We start from the raw sequence: 17,740 nt of genomic DNA, 5'->3' as shown, positions 1-17,740 counted from the left end.
TGCTAGAGATACAGAGGCACAGGGACACACTTCTACAACCACCTACAGAGACCGGGGGGGGAGACAGTCACAACTTACAGATTTCTTTCAGAGAGCTATAACCCTTCCACTCCCAGACCCACCGAGGGGAGTGACCCTTCAGCAAGCTGAGGCAAGCCGGGGGCTAGACAACGCCCGCGGGCTACCAGAGGTCAAGTCCCCCCGACTATACCGCAGACAGATCGAGGAGATACGGACTCCGGCACATCGAGCTACTGAGGAGAGACGAGCCAAGATAATGGCTCACCCAGAGGCGTTCATCAGGGCAGCCCTTGCTCCTGACCCTTCCATGTACTACATTTTACACACCCCCATTAGTACACGATGGATTTAGCTAGATTGATGTTGTACTACCCTCAGCATTATAGATGCACATATCCCTAGTACTAGAGCTCCACCCATCCCCATAGATCTCATCACCCAACAGGCGTCCTTCTCTCTTTTATTTATTATGTACCAGTCTGGACTATTTTGTCTTTTCCAATAGACAGAGGACATACACACATGTATACTTGATTTGTCTCATAGGCTGACTTTGGCCTCACATGACGTTAAAAAGCTCTCTCTCTCTCTCTCTCTCTCTCTCTCTCTCTCTCTCTCTCTCATGCATGAAGAGAGGAATTTCAGAATATTTTACAAGCACTATTGGGTTAAACAAGGATGTCCATTGTCACCAACTCTGTTTGAACTATGCATTGATAAATTGGAAATGTGTGGCGCTTCCATAGCTTGTAACTTACAAAGTCATAGATTAATTGAAATGGTCTAACTCAGCATTAGCAGCTTATGCTATCAAATGACGTAAGCAATAAAATCATCAAGCATCAATTCACAAGAAACATAGCAACAAGCATCAAGCCACATTTGACATAACAATAACTACACAATATGCATTTACTAATACCTTAGCAATCCCTAAGACTTTGAAGCCAATTGATCATGGAGAATGTTCTACTGGCATTCCTAAATTACCCTCAGACAAGCACACAAACCCTTCCTAACAAAATTAAAACAAAAAAACCTCTCAGAATGTACGTTCTTACACATGAGAAGGTCGTTCAAAGCTTAAAAAATCAAAGCAATACTCCAAGGCAGGGTAACCATAGACATTCAAAAACAATTTACTAATATGAAATGCTTACCATTTTGTCTCACTGCGATTTCTTGAATGCGCTTTATACTGTTGCTTTCTGGTTCCAGGAATATTCTGGTCTCTAAATTTCCTTCCACGTATACTTGTGAACTGTATCAAGAAAACAACCACAGATTGCCAGAGACACCTCTCAAGTCGTTACATACTCACATGAAGTTTATCATACACAAAAAAAGCCTTAAAGCCTACCCATAGAGCTTTAGAGCCTTTTGAAGACCTATGAAAAACGGAAGTGTATATGCGAGACACTCGGGAATGTAGACGAGAGAGGGAGACAGAGAGATTTCTTTTTTGGGCCAAACTTGACTTGTACACCCACTCAAATACATCCATTGATTACATTCCACATTGGGCATCCTAGCATTAAGGTGCCTTTTAATCTTTAAGATCAAAAAACTAACATGGCTCTAGAAGGCTTTTATGATTCATAAGAGCTATAATAGAAATGATCAAAAAGCTAGAGACAGAGAGAGAGAGAGAGAGAGAGAGAGAGAGAGAGAGAGAGAGAGAGAGAGTAGATGTCACCATAGCACAAAAAGGGGGTATGTATTCATTTCTTGGGGGGTGCGGGGTAAAAATCTTCGACTATTGCTTTCCAAATTCCTTCTGCTAAAGAGTTGGGCCTCCATTCCCCTATTCTCATACCAGCTCCCCATTCCTTGTAAGAGTTGTGAGTATGTAGTCATGGGTAATGCAAATTCTTGTACTAGGCACCCATCACGGTCTTCCTTTGATCAACCCTCAAAATACTTTTGCAAAAACCCTAACCGTTCCTTATCCAACTACAAGAGATTAGAAGTCTCCTCAGCAAAATAAATCAAATAAGTAAAAATGTGTTTTGAAACTGCAGTAGACAAACGAGACAGTCTCGCTCTCAAGTTTTTCACCAATACAAGGTCTCTGCCTTTATATTGCGGGTGCAACTTCCTGGCTCAGGTGTCAATCATACATGATTCTTGTGATGCCAAGGCATCCCATGCAAACTTCTAGGGGCAGGCCGCAGTATATAAAATTCATCTTGCTGAACATATCTCTGAACATGCATATCATAGGGGTGACCGCCACCTCAAGTCCTAGAGCTGAAACTGTAGCATCCCATCATGGCCCCACCTCCTTAGGCTTTACACGCAACTTGGATCTAGTCTCTACAGAAATAGGTTTGTCTTTGGCCCATTGTCAAAAAAATATCAAGGCTCTTGGTCCCCATTCTTTCCCCAAGCTCTACATAGCTCTGAAGGCTTGTCTTTCTACTGCAACCAATCATGTTGAGCAGCAATCTTGCCTATTTTTGCTTTGCTTTGCACCTCTGCTTATTTAGATGTCTCTGCTTTATCCCTAGACTCCTTGGTAAGGCATTTGGATCCCTTATGCTCCACCTCTCCACATTCAAAGCATTTACCCTGTTTGAACTAGTCTAAACGCACCTCGGCATTCCTAGTACACAGAACGTAGGGAACATGGGCCAAAAACTGGGGAATGCCCATTGAATCCATTCCCTACGTTCTCTTTTTTGTTGTCTACGTTCCCACAAAGAAACGTGTTCCCTTGCGTAAACACAAATAGGGAACCTATTTCCGTTTTTAGTGAGATATTTTGACTTCTATATTGTGTGACTATCAAAGCAACACTCTCTATGTCATAAGACTATTTTAGTATTGACAGGTCATCATGTTGGTGTTGATGGATCCTCTTATCTGCACTACAATGTAATGACCGTAAATCTTTGTGGACATCGTTACTCACTCCCAGAGTATTAATCTCTTTGTAGGTAGTAACCACTAACCATCTGACTAAGATATAGATATCTCCCCTTCCATTTTCTACTCTAGTTCTCACCCCTCGTTCCCTATTCTTGCCCATTCACCTATTCCTAGGACCCTTACCCAATTATATGTTCTTGAAGCTAGAATTTTTCTTTTGATCTTGCTTTGCTTTGAGCTGGTCACTTGACAGCTATTCCATGTTAGAGTCTAGTGTCAGTTATCGGATCAGATAGGATAAACAAAATCAGACTTCAGATGACTAAACGGAAAACTAGACACGCAACTAGACTAAACTGAAAGAATAGAATCAAATGTTGGACAACAAGACAATTGGAACTGAGATTATTCAGATTACTAAGTCAAAGTACAATATTAATGCACTGAGTGCTGGATTACAAGGAGGTATAAGAGTACAAAGACTTATGGATACAACAGAGCTCTCCTTAAGACTGACCAACATGAGACAGACAGTGGTGAGAGCATTCCAGGTTTTTGTGTCAAGATCGTAGAGGGTATCACAAAGTGATGACGTGGCATGACCAACTGAAAGAGAAATGGCCGAGCGGACAAGAGAAACTGAACCGACCAACTTGAAGAACTTACGAGCACCGGCCGTGGGGCCTAAAACCCTAAAAACCCAAAGCTTGAACTCTGGAGGGGTTTTAACTTTTTCGTAAATCGCCCTAATGATGTGGCAGTTGTACGAACGCCATGTTTCACGCTGATGACATGGCAGTTGTACGGACGTCCACCTTTTGCACTGATGACGTGGCAGGCTGTACGGATTTCTGCAAATCACGCTGGCTGATTTCGGCGCTAGCTTTTGGGAGCAAATGCTTTTGGGGTTTAGTGCTTTTGAACTGATAGCTTTCAGGGCTCTGCTTTTGCACATCCCTTGTATTGTTTATAAGAGCCCTTGGGGCCTCACTCTGCAGAGCATCTGGACGCAGAGTCTGAGAGCAAAGGACCCTCGGGAGTTGTACTTTGATATGAGCAATAATAGAAATACCGAAATGGCACCGGTGCTTTTGGGCACAGAACTCCGTCGTGCCGTATTGACTCTCTCTCTCTCTGTGTTTCTCTAGTAAAGTTCAATGATTTTGAAGTTTTTGTTCGTGTGTTGCAATTGATTTCTCGCTTTGAGTGTCCAAGCTTGTAACGTTGGTATCAGAGCTCGAAAAGATTCTTCTTGTACGGAGGATTTGATCCCTTCTGCATCACACAGGTTCTCGAGGAGAATCTGACAAAGCAGTCAAGATTTTGGATTTTGTTTGACAGAATATTCGCGTCCTTGTCAAGATTTTGGATTTTTTTTTACAAAGAATCTTCGCGTGCCTGCCTCGGACTTATCAGCCACTCCCACCCTTAGTCCATCGTGCATAAGGCGCACTCCCGTCTTCATCGCTCTCTCTCAAGGGGCATAAGCCATAAGGAACCCAAGAGCAAACATGGGTTCTCGCGGAGAATTCGACAGAGATAACAGCTCTCAGCAGGATGGCAAAGAAAAGTTGAAATCCGACGTGCGAACTGAGGAAAAGAATGAAAAGTTGGGCAAATTTTCGGCAGGGAAGTTTGCTTGAGCGGAGTACAAATGTCGATTGTAGGTTGACACGTGTGAAAAGATTGATGAAGGACTCCTGATACCTGAGATTTGCGAAACATCTGAAGAATTACCCGAGTGATGAGATCCACTCAAGATGGCGTGAGGCCATTAATTGTCGTCTCAGGTCAGGAAGAAAGCTGAAAGGACTAGACGAGTGCAGAAAAGCGGAAGTTGTACTCGCAGAAGGAGATGGACACAGCTCTTGACAAGAAGATGAACCTGATAATGAAAGGCTTCAAGCACTCTCAGAAGAAGAGGAAATCAGAGGATTTCCCCGATTATTTAGGCTAGAAGCCGACTTTTGAGGTGGCAAGCAGATCCAAGAAGCGTGTTCGTTTCGAGGATGACCCAGGGGTTTTTTTTCCCGTCTTCAGAGAGTTCCAATAGTTCATCATCCTCTAGTTTAGTGAGGATGAGAAAAGGCAAAAGAAGCAGCGAAAAAGCAAAAAAAGCATATTTGTGAGCAAGTCTAGAAGGCATGGAAGGCCATCTAGGAGTTCATAGGAGGAAAGCTCGTCCTCTTCTGGCAGTGAATAGATGAGCAAGAAGACCAAGGAGTTCAAGGAAGGGGTCAAGCTGTCAGGTTTGAGACGTTTTCAAACTACCGGGACACCCATTAAGCCCTTGAGTTTGCACAGCAGTTTGACGTCGCCTTCTTTGGAGGTTGGTTCACGGAACACTCCAAGGTGCGAAGGGCGGCATCTTACTGAAAGAAACTGCACAGACATCTTACTTGAAAGGAATTGCACAGACATGGTAGTCTTCTCTGTTGTTACGCAAAGAAACACCTGCAACGTGGGTAAAATTCAAGAAAATTATGACGTCAACCTGGATATCATACAAATATGAAAGAGATGTAATCACGGCTTGGAATCACTTGAGAATGACTAAGAAAGATACATTGGATGACTACTACCAAAGGCTTTGGGATACTTATTTGCCAGTGCCTTCGTTTAAGAAGATTACTGTGAGAGACCACATTGAGCGGTTTTGCTTTGGTTTGCTAAAAGAGATTTGAGAGTATTGTCTAGAACAGAAGTCTGACTCTATTCAGACACTTGCGTTACATACTAAGCAAGGATTTGGGATGCACACCTCAACAGGTCAAGAGTCTTCCAATAAAGAGAATAAATCGGGGGAACCAGATGACAGATTATCATAGGATTCCGAAGCAGTTCGAGAATCAGATGGTAGTGCATCTGAGGGTCCAACGAACTAAGGGAACCTGATGCAAGATCATCAGAGGATTCCGAAGAAGAAAGAGGAAATTATGAACCTAGTGAAAGAGCTTCTAGTGAAGGGTCTCATTCAGCCCAGTACATCACCTTATTGTTCGCCAGTGTTGTTGGTTTCAAAGAAAGATGGATCTTGGAGAATGTGCATTGACTACAGGGGAACAAAATCACCATCAAGAACAGTTTTCCAATACGCAAGATTGATGATATACTGGACATGCTACAAGGTTCTACATGTTTCAGTGGAATCGACCTGAAAAGTGGCTATCATCGGATCAAGATCGCTCCTGGAGATGTATACAAGACCGCATTCAGGACGTCCTTTGGATTGTACAAGTATTTGGTGACGCCTTTCGGTCTCACAAATGCTCCTTCAACGTTCATGATGGACAGGATTCTTTAGAGAGTATAGGTCATTTGTGGACACCTTTTTCGACGACATCATTCTCTCCAAGAGTGAGGTAGTACACAAACACCATCTCTTACTAGTCTTCCATGCATCGCGGCAACATCAATCGGTGGTTAATGGGAACAAGAGCGAGTTTTTCTTACCAGAGATCCAGTTTTTGGGACACATTGTCTCTGCGGAGGGTGTCAAAATGGACCCGGCCAAGGTTGAGACTATTCAAGATTGGCCAGATTTGAAGAATGTTCATGAGTTTGCGGAGATTGCTTCTCCTCTGTATGCTTTGACATAGAAAGGGGTTCATTTTGCATGGGGACCATCAGAGATTGCAACCTTCAAGACTCTCAAGGAGAAGTTGACAACTGACCCAATGTTGGTTTTGCCAAACTTGCAAAAGCCATTTGAGGTATATTGTGATGCCTGTGGCCGCAGTCTAGGAGCAATCTTAATGCAGGAGGATCATGTTGTAGCTTATGACAGTTGAATGTTTTCCAGACCAAAACAAGTTGCACAGATTTATGAAAGGGAGCCTTTGGCGATTATCCATGCTCTTACCTAGTGGCGACACTTTCTACTTGGAGCCGATTTTGCAGTGTTCACCGATCATCAGAGTTTACACTATTTCTTGTCTCGGAAACAGCTTTCGGACAAGCAGATGCGGAGGGAAAACATTTTGTCACAATTCCACTTTCAAATTGTGCATGTTCACAGACAGAAGAATGTGGTGGTGGATGCACTCTCTTGTAAGCCTTTGGTTTTGGCTATTTCGATAGTTCATAACCACAACTTCCAGGATATGGTAGATCATTATGCCACAGGTCCAGATTTTGCAGACATCTTTGACCAACTACAGAGTGGGGTAGTGGTTGCAGGCTATTTGCTCAAGGAAGGCTATTTGATGCAGAAAAATTTGTCGTGTGTTACACAAGCGTTGAGAAATAAGGTTTTGACAGAGTGCCACTATCCACCTTTTTTCTTTTGCGAGAAAAAGATCCTTCCATTAGTTACGAAAACTACCCATAGGGCTACAACCGCTTCTACTAGAGAGGACTACCTCAAAAACAAGGGGAGACTCTCTCAGTGAGAAAACAAATATGTACAGTGGGGCCTAAATCAGGAGATGGGAGGAGGAAAGAGCCACACAGGTGGACGGTAGTGCTATCTGGGTGCACCTTGGACCATGGTGAAGAAGGGCCCTGGGCACAAGAGTCGCAGGAAAGCCTCTCTACCCTCCTGCATGCGGTCGGAGCTGCCCTAAAGTCTCTCAAACTGACCCCTGACAGTATAAATCAACTCCAGCCAAAAGTCACAAATAGTCTCCGCCAATGGCACAAGGCGAGCCTCGAAGATGCGGAAGCAATGGGCCCGCCAAATGAACCAGAGCGTCAAGCCACTTACGAGCTCCCAACACACCTCTCTCTCACTACACCACTCCTGTAGCAGGCTGAAGTGTAGGTTGACTCCCCTGGATCACTATCATCCTACCGATGGATGATAGTTCAAACTGTAGTGCCGGGCCCGTGAGGGTGGACCAAGAAGTAGCACCCGAAGTGTACTGTCGCACTCTGGAAAGAGCTTGCATCAGTCGAAGAACCCGAACCTAGACCTGTTGTGCCATGGGGCAGTCTCACAGACAGTGACGCTGACTCTCCAAAGGATGGTCGCAAGCTGCACAGGCTGCCGAGAGGCCACTGTGTACCAGCCAACTCCCCACTGCTCTAGCTCTGTGTGCAACTAGCCACTAGAACAAAGTGACTCGCCTCGGCTGTCTAGAGTCCCACAACCTCTCCCAAAAGCCTCGCAAGAACTCAGTTGTGAGACCCTCCTCCTACCAATGCTGCAACAAGACGAGCCTCTCTCCGTGTTGCCAATATGTGTCGCCACAATCGAACAGTATACTGAAAGAAAGGGATCCCAAGGTGGTCGGCTGAAGAGAAGGGGTCTCTCCAAAACCACTCTCCAAGGTCCCACTGTACTCGTGCCAGAGGGCAGCTCTCCCAAGCCCAAAGCCTCCAATGGCCTGTCTCAAGGTCTGCTGGGTCACGATCTGTGACAAAGGTCCTCCCACAGATGTCCAGTACTAGTATCCTCTAAAAATAGCACTATGCAACCTGCAGAGCCTCTACTGAGACTCTGTGAAGTCGACCCTCTCCCTAAATCTCGAAGAACATGGGGGGTACAGACTCCAAGCAAGCACGCACTGCGATGAGGACCTCCAGTCACGTGACGGCCCCCATCCATCTAGGAGCTTCTGTCTTTAAAGGGGTGAGCCCCTCAGCTGGTAGAGCCTCTGTAATGTCTTGGCACATACTCTGTACCCCTCTCATGCCCCGTAGCTGGCTGGGTGCTCTGTACCTCCTCTAACAAACCTAAAAACTGAAGCCAGTTGCCTAGAGTGCGGGTTAGACCCTCTCCCATGGGACCCCAAGAAACATGAGGCCTACTACCAACCAAGTGGCCTCTTTGAGTGCTAACCATGGGGTTCCAAACAAGGGGCTGTCTCAAGCGCTCCTCCTTGCAAATGGGTTGGTGCTGCTTCAAGCCACTCTGTAGTTGCTCCCAAGAGCGAAGTAGGCTCACAGCAAATCGATCCTCGAGTCTCCTGCTCAGACAAACTTTGCGTATCTCTGTAAAGATCCACCTGATGGAAGCCTGCAACCTGCTGCATCCGGCGACATCACACTGAACTTGGCTAGAGGCCAAAGTGTCTCTACCAGATCTGTCACCCGTAGGTCCCTTGTGTGGTGTGAGAACTCGGTGGCCTGGACCAGGAGCCAATCAAAAACTGTGTGCAGTGTCCACTCTGTAGGATCCTACCGCATTGCGGAAAGAAGAAACCTACCGCTGTATCAAGAGCATCAGTGCCTCAAGCTCCTAGAAAGAGGACATGGACTCGAAAGCAAGCATCCTCTTGGTCGGGAGAAGAATCACCTAGGAAGCGTGTGAAGCTGTAATCGAAGAAGTCCCATCGTCTGCGAATGTCAAAGTTGGTCAACCCCCGAGGGACTGCTGCAAAAGAGAGGTCTGAACAAGAAGTGGCAGCCTCATATGGGGTTGTCGCTCACGAGCCATGTGACTCATAGCAAAAGACCACCAAGGGATCTTCTCGCTACAGATGTGTGTCTAGTCCCTTGCGTCTGAGGAGGATGTGGGATGGATTGGGAGATGAGGCCGAGGGCCCCACCGGGGAGAGAGGAACGGGAGGTGGGTGTTAAGACTTACGCCACTCTACTGATTCACTAAGATCTAGGGTTAACATGTTAGGCTAGTGTGCCTCCGAACTGGCCACCCTTTGCATATGAATATAGATTGCATTGTCCGGCCGCCCATCTTGGGCACTCATATATATGGGGCCAAGGGGGTACACATTTCATTATCATTTGATCATTGTACGGGTCTTATGCTTTGGTAATCATGGGGGGTTGATTGCCTCCTCTTCCCTACACCAGCGTTTGTGGTCTACACTCTCTCTCTCTCTCTCTCTCTCTCTCTCTCTCTCTCTCTCTCTCTCTTCCACACACGCACTCTCACATGGTATCAGCAGCGTTTTGGGTCTCCAGGTGCAGTCAAGGGATACATGATCTTCCACATCTCGTGGGTAAACTCTCCAAGAGACTCCAAAGCACTGAAGTCCCACTCCAGTCTGTAGATCCAAGCAATGAACCTGTCCAAGAAGAGATCCAAGATCCTCTCCTTAAGTCCATGTAGATGCTCCTGTGTAAGCAAGTGATCTGACGTGCCGAGGTCAAGTGGTAAGTGTCTATCCACCCAAGATGGTGATGTCCTCTCTGGGAATGTCGGAATCCCATATGCCATGAACATGGCCATATCTCGTGTGAACTCCTCTGATAAGTGCATAGGCGTGTCCATAGCAAACCACAAGTCACCACCCCCTTTGGAGTGCGCAACTGCCGAAGAAAGGCTGGAATGAACGGATCTCCAAGGATCGTACGCCCATAGATGATCAAGCCGATGTCGAAGATATTGGATGGTGTCCTGGCAGGAGGTAACTTCATACTCTGTGAAAAACACAAGCCAAGAGGTTGCTGTCCACCCAAAAACGCAACTGCGAGGTGATGAAAACGCTTCTGTCCAGCAATTTTCAGCATGCTCGTACGCTCTCGGCAGGGTCCGGAGCAGTTTATCTTTGTGTGCACAGCCGTCAAAGGGCTGAAAACATAGAAAAAACAGCAGGCATGTTTGGCTGAAATCTGTAGCAGATGAAGAGGATTCTCGCCAGCAATGCACCAAATGCAAAACTGGGAAGAAAGAAAAGATCCAAATGGATATGGCGAGTGCTCCCCCTCTGTTGCAAAAACGCTGCCTTGCTGTCCTGAAAACGCAGATCTGGCTGTCCAAAAACGCAGGTGGGCAAAGGGTTTTTCAGCGACAGAAATGTCCCATAAGTGTAGCGCCGGCAGCCAAAAAGTGATCGCTAGGTGTAGGAGCAAAAAATGCAAGTGGAGAAGGTCCTCCGCGATGAAAACTCTCAAAGTTCCATCGATTGCTTGGCTTTGCAAAACGCTGGCAGATTTGCAGAAAACACTGGCTGATCTGATCTTCTTCTTGGGAGGAGAACCTCATGCTGATGGTGAAGCGTTGGTCCCATGGAGAGCATGGAGCTGTTGATACCATGTGAGTGCGCGTGTGCGAAAGCGTGAGAGAGAGAGAGACACACACAAAAACGTTGGTGTGTGGAAGAGGGGGCGACCAGCCCCTCATTGACTACCAAAACAAGAGACCCTCAATACATCAGATGTGTGAGCCTATGACTTACTGAGAAGTGGGTACCCCCCTGGCCCGATATATATGAGTGCCCAAGGTGGGCGCCCAACTCAAGCGGACGGCCGGACAACGTACAACCTATGCTATGTGTGGCCAGCTCGCAGACACTAGCCGTACAAGGAAGTGCCCTAGACCTGTGTGAAGCAACAGAGTGGTGTAAATCTAACACCCCCTCTCAACACCTGATGCTAAACAAACCGCGTGAAGCCGAAGATGTGAGGCAAAGGACATCTGTATGCGACGTCTGCAGTAGTCTGGGGTGTCCCAACCTCCAAAAAATCTCCATGGTAAGTGTCGTCACACGAGCAGTGTAGCAAACCGTTGTACTCCGCTGATATAGGGTGAAGATATTGCATGAAGGTCCCAAATTGAGTGTGAAAACAACTCCTTATCGTAAAAGAAGTGCCAATAGACCTACAAGTGTCCTGCCCAATAGGATCTGGGGTGTCTGTAGTCAAACCGTCTGAAGAAAATGGTGACGCCCAAGAACCGTCATGAGAATGGCCGGAAGCCTGTCAGGCATGAACCTGCAACCCAAGGTGGCCACATGGCTAAGTTGTGAAAAACTCCAGCAAGGCCAGATGTAGCAATCTGCGTCGTAAACGTCCTCCGATACAAGGAAAGCCAGACTAAACAAGGTCACCCGGAGCTTGGCTTGGATGGTAATGCAGTTGCGTCCAGATGCTCTGAGGAGTGAGGGCCCTGCCCACTTATTTATAAGTTACAAGGGATGCCCAAAAGCAGAGCCTCAAAAGCTTCTCTTTTAAAAGCTTGTAAAAATAAAGCAATTTATCCAAAAGCTTTTCAAATCAGCCAGCATGATGATGCTTCTATCATAAATCAGGGGATTTGAAGCTGCTCTATGAGCGCAAAACCAGTGAACCTATGGCCTCAAACAACAACGGTGAGTCGCATCCTTCAGCCCCCGGCTTTCCTCAGTGAGATTTCCCAGCCATGCACCAACGTTGCTGTGTTCCTGCTTGCTGCGTGCAAGCCTACAACTGCTGCTTTTCAGCGCCTTCTCCTGCTTTTCGCCATTATTTTTCTCCTGCTTCTATTATTATTATTATCCTTATTTTCTCCTACTTCTATCATTATCATCCACGAGGAATGCCCTGCTTCCTGCTTTCACAAATTCACTCTCATAAAATCATGGTAGAGAAATATAGATCACATTACCAAAAAAGAATAATCCACTGGGATTCGGATACCATTTAAACTGGCTGGGAAGGACAAACTAAAGATCATGTGCATAGCTCTATAAGCTAGGTGCTCTGTAAATCCACGTCAAATCCACTTTAAGCATCCTTGTTTAACAACCCTCTTTCAAAAGCTAGTGTTCTTTTTACGCAATTCCATGCCCATAGCTTTTTTCAAAATCTTCTCTTTTGAAATACTCCTTACTACAAATGACACTTTGGTAACAAATCATGTCACATTCTAATAGGGGTATTAAAATCAAAAAGTATAAACAAAGACTACTTCCTATGAGCTAAGTGCCATTTAAAATGGGGGCCACAGTGCATGTACTTTCAGAGGAGTGAAGATAGGGTCAACGCAGTTGCCTTCGTGCACCACCCAAGCCGGGAACGTCACTCCGCTAGAGAGAGAGAGAGGACCGAATTGTAGCATACCCCTAGTCATTTTAGTAGCTGGTACCCCACTCATAGCTTTTCTCTTCATGTTCGCATTATGGTCGAAGTGGCTGTAGTAGAGATCCTACAGCGCTTCAGACACTTGATCCACAGACTTTTGACAAAAAATGTTTATTTTTGACAAATCTTCTCGGTTGGTGCTAGAAGTGATACCTTGGGATGGATGGTTTCTTAGTCGAGTCTAGGCCGTGAACAAACGAAAATCACCTTCATATTTAATTGTCAAAGACCTACCTAGCTTGATCCTTAAGCCACAACCATAGTCAGCCATCTGGAGCCATGTCCAGCTCTTTAATCAACTCCAACTTGCAAGCAGTAGGCAAAGTAATGAGACATGCTTCATCTATTGTATGCAGGAATTTACTAAGAACCTCGCAATAGGTAGCAGGGGCAGAAATTAAACCTTATTTGCCTATGAAACGACAAAAAAGGAACTTACCATTGGTCACAACCTTGGGCCAATTCATAGCAAGAACGACTACCCAGATCAATCGTACTATGGAAGAAAGTTCTTAATGCTATATTGTTTTCTACGACCTAATGGTGTTCAGCATAAGATTGTACCAAACCAAGAACAAAAAGCACACTCTTTTCCATTTGATGCAATCTAATGGATTCTGCATTTGAATTCTATGACAGGTCAAGATGAAAACACACCCTTTCTTCACATATTCCATGGCAAGAGCCCCAAGTCGATATTGATAGATCGCAATGCGATGCCATTGTACAAAGCTACGTCTTGTATATTGGTCAGGCGTTTCATTTTCGTAAGGCTTCCTGTTATTTCTCATTCCAGATGTTCCTAATGAGAAAAGTGTCACTGCACCATTTTTTAACATCTTCCGATAAGGTGCATGGCCTGCCTCACCAATGAGAATTGCCTACACACAGAGTCATAAGAAGCATTAGCATAACATCTAGCTAATATCACATATATATGACTTTCAATAGGTATTTACCTTGTAAATCCCTTGAGGAGTATCCCCAATTGTTTTTGTTTTGCATCCAGACTGCATTGTCTTGCCAAGATTTTCAACTTCAAAGCATTCCTTAGCATCAGGTGTATTTAGATCTTCATAGAAACAAGAAGCATCTGCTTCTTCTTCAGAAAATTCACTCCCTCCAGATGATACATCAGAAAGACACAGGTTTGTCATTGATGATGATGAATGCAAGCAACAAGGCCTGCCATGGGAACAAGGTCTGCCATGGGCTAGTGTCCAATTACCTAAAACTGACAAGTTAAACTAGATTTGCAAAGAAAATATTAAAATTAAATTCGATCGCAGGGACAACCAAAGAAGTTATATCTTGCAACACGTGTACAATAGCTCTATGTACATGCATAGATCCTTGAACTTCTCCTACAAGTAGTTATAAGTCACAAAACTTAAACTAGCAAGTTTTAGTGAGCAAACAGAACTGTTTCATACAATGCCATGATACCCCATACAAGCTCCTATGGGACTCCCAAGTCATGTAGTCGTTGTATCAACCTGGCTCTCGGGACTATATCAAAGGCTTTGCGGAAATCCACAAAGCTACAATAAATCCTTGTTCCATGTGCTCTGCCCTCCTCTGTGTCTGTGTGTGTGTGTGTGTGTGTGTGTGTGTGTGTGAGAGAGAGAGAGAGAGAGAGAGAGAGAGAAATGAAATGAAATGTTATATTAACGTCTTCAAAAGGCCAAAATGACCTATGAGACCAATCAGTTACAAAATAGTGAATCTAATACCATGTCTGGGTACAAAAGAACTAGAAAAGAACTAGAAGTGGAACAAAATACTACTACTACTACTACAATCTAAAACTACGTGGGTGTAGCAGCTGATACAATAGGTACCCGGTAAACTGGATGTAACAGTGTGTGAAACAAAGATGGAAGAAATGGTGAGGATCCATCCTCATCTGCACTCTGGATGTCGAGAGAGTATGGCTCGAATCTTCTGTTGTAGTCTCCGTCGATGCTGTGTAGCTCCTCTCCTCAGTCGCAGTCGTCTGTATCTCTGTAGCTCCAATGCTCGGTCGATGAGAGTGCCAGTAGTGGTCGAATGAGTGTGGGACGAGCTCTGCAGTGGTGGCTGCTCCTCTGGCTGTCCCATATCTAGTGAAAAGAAATCTGTAATGTCTCTGGGACTGCCTCTCTCTAGCTCTCCCCAGTAAAGTGTCTCTATACCTGTGTAACTCAAGTAGATATAGTCCAAGACATCTCTGATCCTCATAACTCATGACCCTAGATAGAGGACCAAAACCCTCTCTGAATAAGCAGTGGAAACGCCCCCGTATCTCATAGAACATAGAGAGAGAGAGAGAGAGAGAGAGACACACACACACACACACACAGAGAGAGAGGGATGAAATGAAATGAAATGTTATATTAACGTCTTCAAAAGGCCAAAGTGACCTATGAGACCAGAAAGTTACAATGTGGTGGATCTGATACAGAGTCAGAGTAACAAGATGACAAAATGACAGAATGACAAAATAAAATACTATGGAATCCTAAACTGCTACTACTGCTAGGTGTGGACTAAGCAGCTAAACAGCTAGATCACAGGAGATCTAGCATCGGTCGTTGGCGGATCTCATCAATCTCCTCCATGGTCAGTAGTCTGACCGGGCGTCGTGCATGTCGAGCCAAAGTGACCCGAATCCTCTAATGCAACCTCTGTCGATGCTGTGTAGTCCTCCGCAGTCGTGGGCGTCTGGATCTCCCCATCTCAGTCGCTCGATCGATCAGTATGCCTTTGGTGTAAGGCGACGAGCTCTGCTGTGGTAGTAACTCCTCCGGGTGTCCAATGGCAGCTCTAAAGAAGTCTGTGATCTATCTCTGAGACTGGCTAGCCTCTCCTCTCATCAGCAGGCTCTCTCTGTGTTTGCGAGAGAGAGAGAGAGAGAGAGAGAATGAAATGAAATGTTATATTAAACGTCTTCAAAAGGCCAAAATGACCTATGAGACAAAACAACTGATACAATCTTAGTGTATCTAATCCAATGTCTAGGTACAAAAATTAAAAAGAAGTGCAGTAAAGTGAAAGACTAAAATCATCCCCATCATCAGAGCCCAAGGATGCCCGGCATCGGGCATTGTCTAAGAAAGTATTGCATCGGTCGTTAAAGAGCTTCATCAATGTCCGCCTCTGTAAATAGTCGTATTGGGTGTCTCCTATGTCATGCTAGAATAGTCATGATCCTCCGATGGAGCCTCCGTCGATGGCGCGGTCGCCCTCGTAGACGTGGGCGTCTAGCTCTCCCGAGCTCAATGGCTCTGTCAACTAATATACCTCTTGTGCCAAGTGTCCACTTTGCCCATTTGGTTTGATTTCCTAGTACCCACCAACTTATGAAGTCTCACCGAGGGGGCTAATTGACTTATATTGAGCCTAGCCACTCCTTTACTAGTCAAATTTCAATGCCGATTGGCCACCCGTCTCGTGGCTACCTAGCCTTGACTCTTGTCGGTGAACCTCTCGGCTATTGGCCGTTTCACACTGGCCATGCAATGTCTGAGCCTTTGTGATTTCAAAAAGAGGGTCCCAAAAATTAAATAAAAATCAAGGGAAAGAAACCAACAAATAAAGTTAGTGTTTTGTCATGTAGAAAATGGCTATGAAGTGCAAGAGAGGGATGGAGAGAAGGGGAAGGGGATGGAGTAGACAATATTTGGTGGAGCATTAGTGAGCAATGTGCTCACGTTCCTTATTGTCATTATAACCATAAGAATAGACAATGGGTGGGCGACCGAACCGCTCTGAGGCTAAGCTCTTTGTTAGAGCATCCGCTGGGTTTTCATCCGTGTGAACTTTGACTAACTCAATGCGTTTGCTAGCCAAAATCCCGTACCACATGATACTTGACCTCTATATGTTTCGACTTGGAGTGAAACACGGGGTCCTTTGCTAACGCTCTCGCACTTTGACTGTCGCAATGTAACACTCAAGTCTAGTGTATACCAAGGTCTCCCACTAGACGAGATAACCACACAGCTTCCTTATTGGAACTGGAAACTACAACATACTCTACCTCAGTGGTAGTAGACGAAGTGCAAGTCTGAATACATGATCTCCAAGAAACTGCCGCTTCAACGAACAAGAAAACGTAGCCAGATGCCAGATGTGGATCGCCTAGTGTCCACACAACTCGCATAATCCGAATCAGTATATCCAACTATGGATGCATCACTGTTCCCAAAGCGTAAGCACTTGCTAACTAAGCCCTTGATCTATCTCAAGATGTGCTTCACTACTTCCCAATGCTTTCTGCCTGAATTTGCCATAAACCTGCTGACCACTCCCACTGCATAGGCAATGTCTGGCCGTGTGCTAATCATGGAGAACATGAGATTGCCAACTGCCAAAGAATACGGCACCTTTGCCATCTCTGCCTTTTCAGCATCCGATTTGTGACAATCATGCTTGAAGTTTTTTGTATGCAGCCATAGAGGTACTCAATGCTTTCCCCCCTTGCATATTAAAACGTTGCAAGACCTTGTGAATGTACTCTTCCTACGAAAGTTCAAGTGTACCACGTTTGCGATCTCTCTTGATACGGATATCAAGAAAGTGATGTGCATCACCCAAATCTTTCATAGCAAACTGCTTGCTTAAGGCATCCTTGAGAAGTGCAATCTCATCTTTTGACTTCCCGGCTACGAGCATATCATCCACATACAAAATCAAAATGATGAGGGAACCATCGTTCAACCTCTTTGTGTACAAGCAGTGATCCTCTTGGCTCCGTATGTAACCTTGGGATTGAATGTACTTATCGAACTTGATGTACCATTGCCTTGAGCTTTGCTTTAATCCATACAAATCTCTCTTGAGTCTACACACCAGTTCTGCCCGTGTTGTCTTCTCAGACTTTATTGCAAAACCTTCTGGTTGTTTCATGTAAACATCCTCTTCAAGATCCCCATGAAGGAAACGTTGGCTTGACATCCATTTGGACCAATTCCAAGTCCTCGATGGCTACTAGATCAAGCACAAGATGCAATGTAGTCATCTTGACCACTGATGAAAAGATTTCATCGAAATCCACACCTTTTGTTTGTTTGAATCCTTTTGCAACCAATCTTGTCTTATACTTAGGCTCGAGATTATC

The 17,740-nt window shown here is 45.1% G+C and overlaps 1 protein-coding gene across 3 annotated transcripts in view; it reads right to left on the bottom strand.

The window, feature by feature from the left end:
- The window catches only part of LOC147465924 (single-stranded DNA-binding protein, mitochondrial-like), a 78,918-nt gene that overhangs the window by 51,842 nt on the left and 9,336 nt on the right, over positions 1-17,740 (bottom strand). The window contains exons 2-4 of one of the 3 annotated variants that reach the window (XM_086512914.1): positions 13,599-13,873; positions 13,297-13,520; positions 1,182-1,282 (exon numbers count right to left, since the gene is read on the bottom strand). In XM_086512914.1, the coding sequence (XP_086369040.1) occupies positions 1,182-1,282; positions 13,297-13,520; positions 13,599-13,873 (600 nt within the window). The remainder of the gene's footprint in view (positions 1-1,181; positions 1,283-13,296; positions 13,521-13,598; positions 13,874-17,740) is intronic. The other 2 variants (XM_086512922.1, XM_086512929.1) reach the window with 2 other exon arrangements.

The sequence above is a fragment of the Adiantum capillus-veneris genome, chromosome 1, assembly GCF_014529385.1.
Source record: "Adiantum capillus-veneris isolate H3 chromosome 1, ASM1452938v2, whole genome shotgun sequence".
In the NCBI taxonomy this organism is placed as follows: domain Eukaryota; kingdom Viridiplantae; phylum Streptophyta; class Polypodiopsida; order Polypodiales; family Pteridaceae; genus Adiantum; species Adiantum capillus-veneris.
This window is presented reverse-complemented; position numbering and strand designations above follow the sequence as displayed.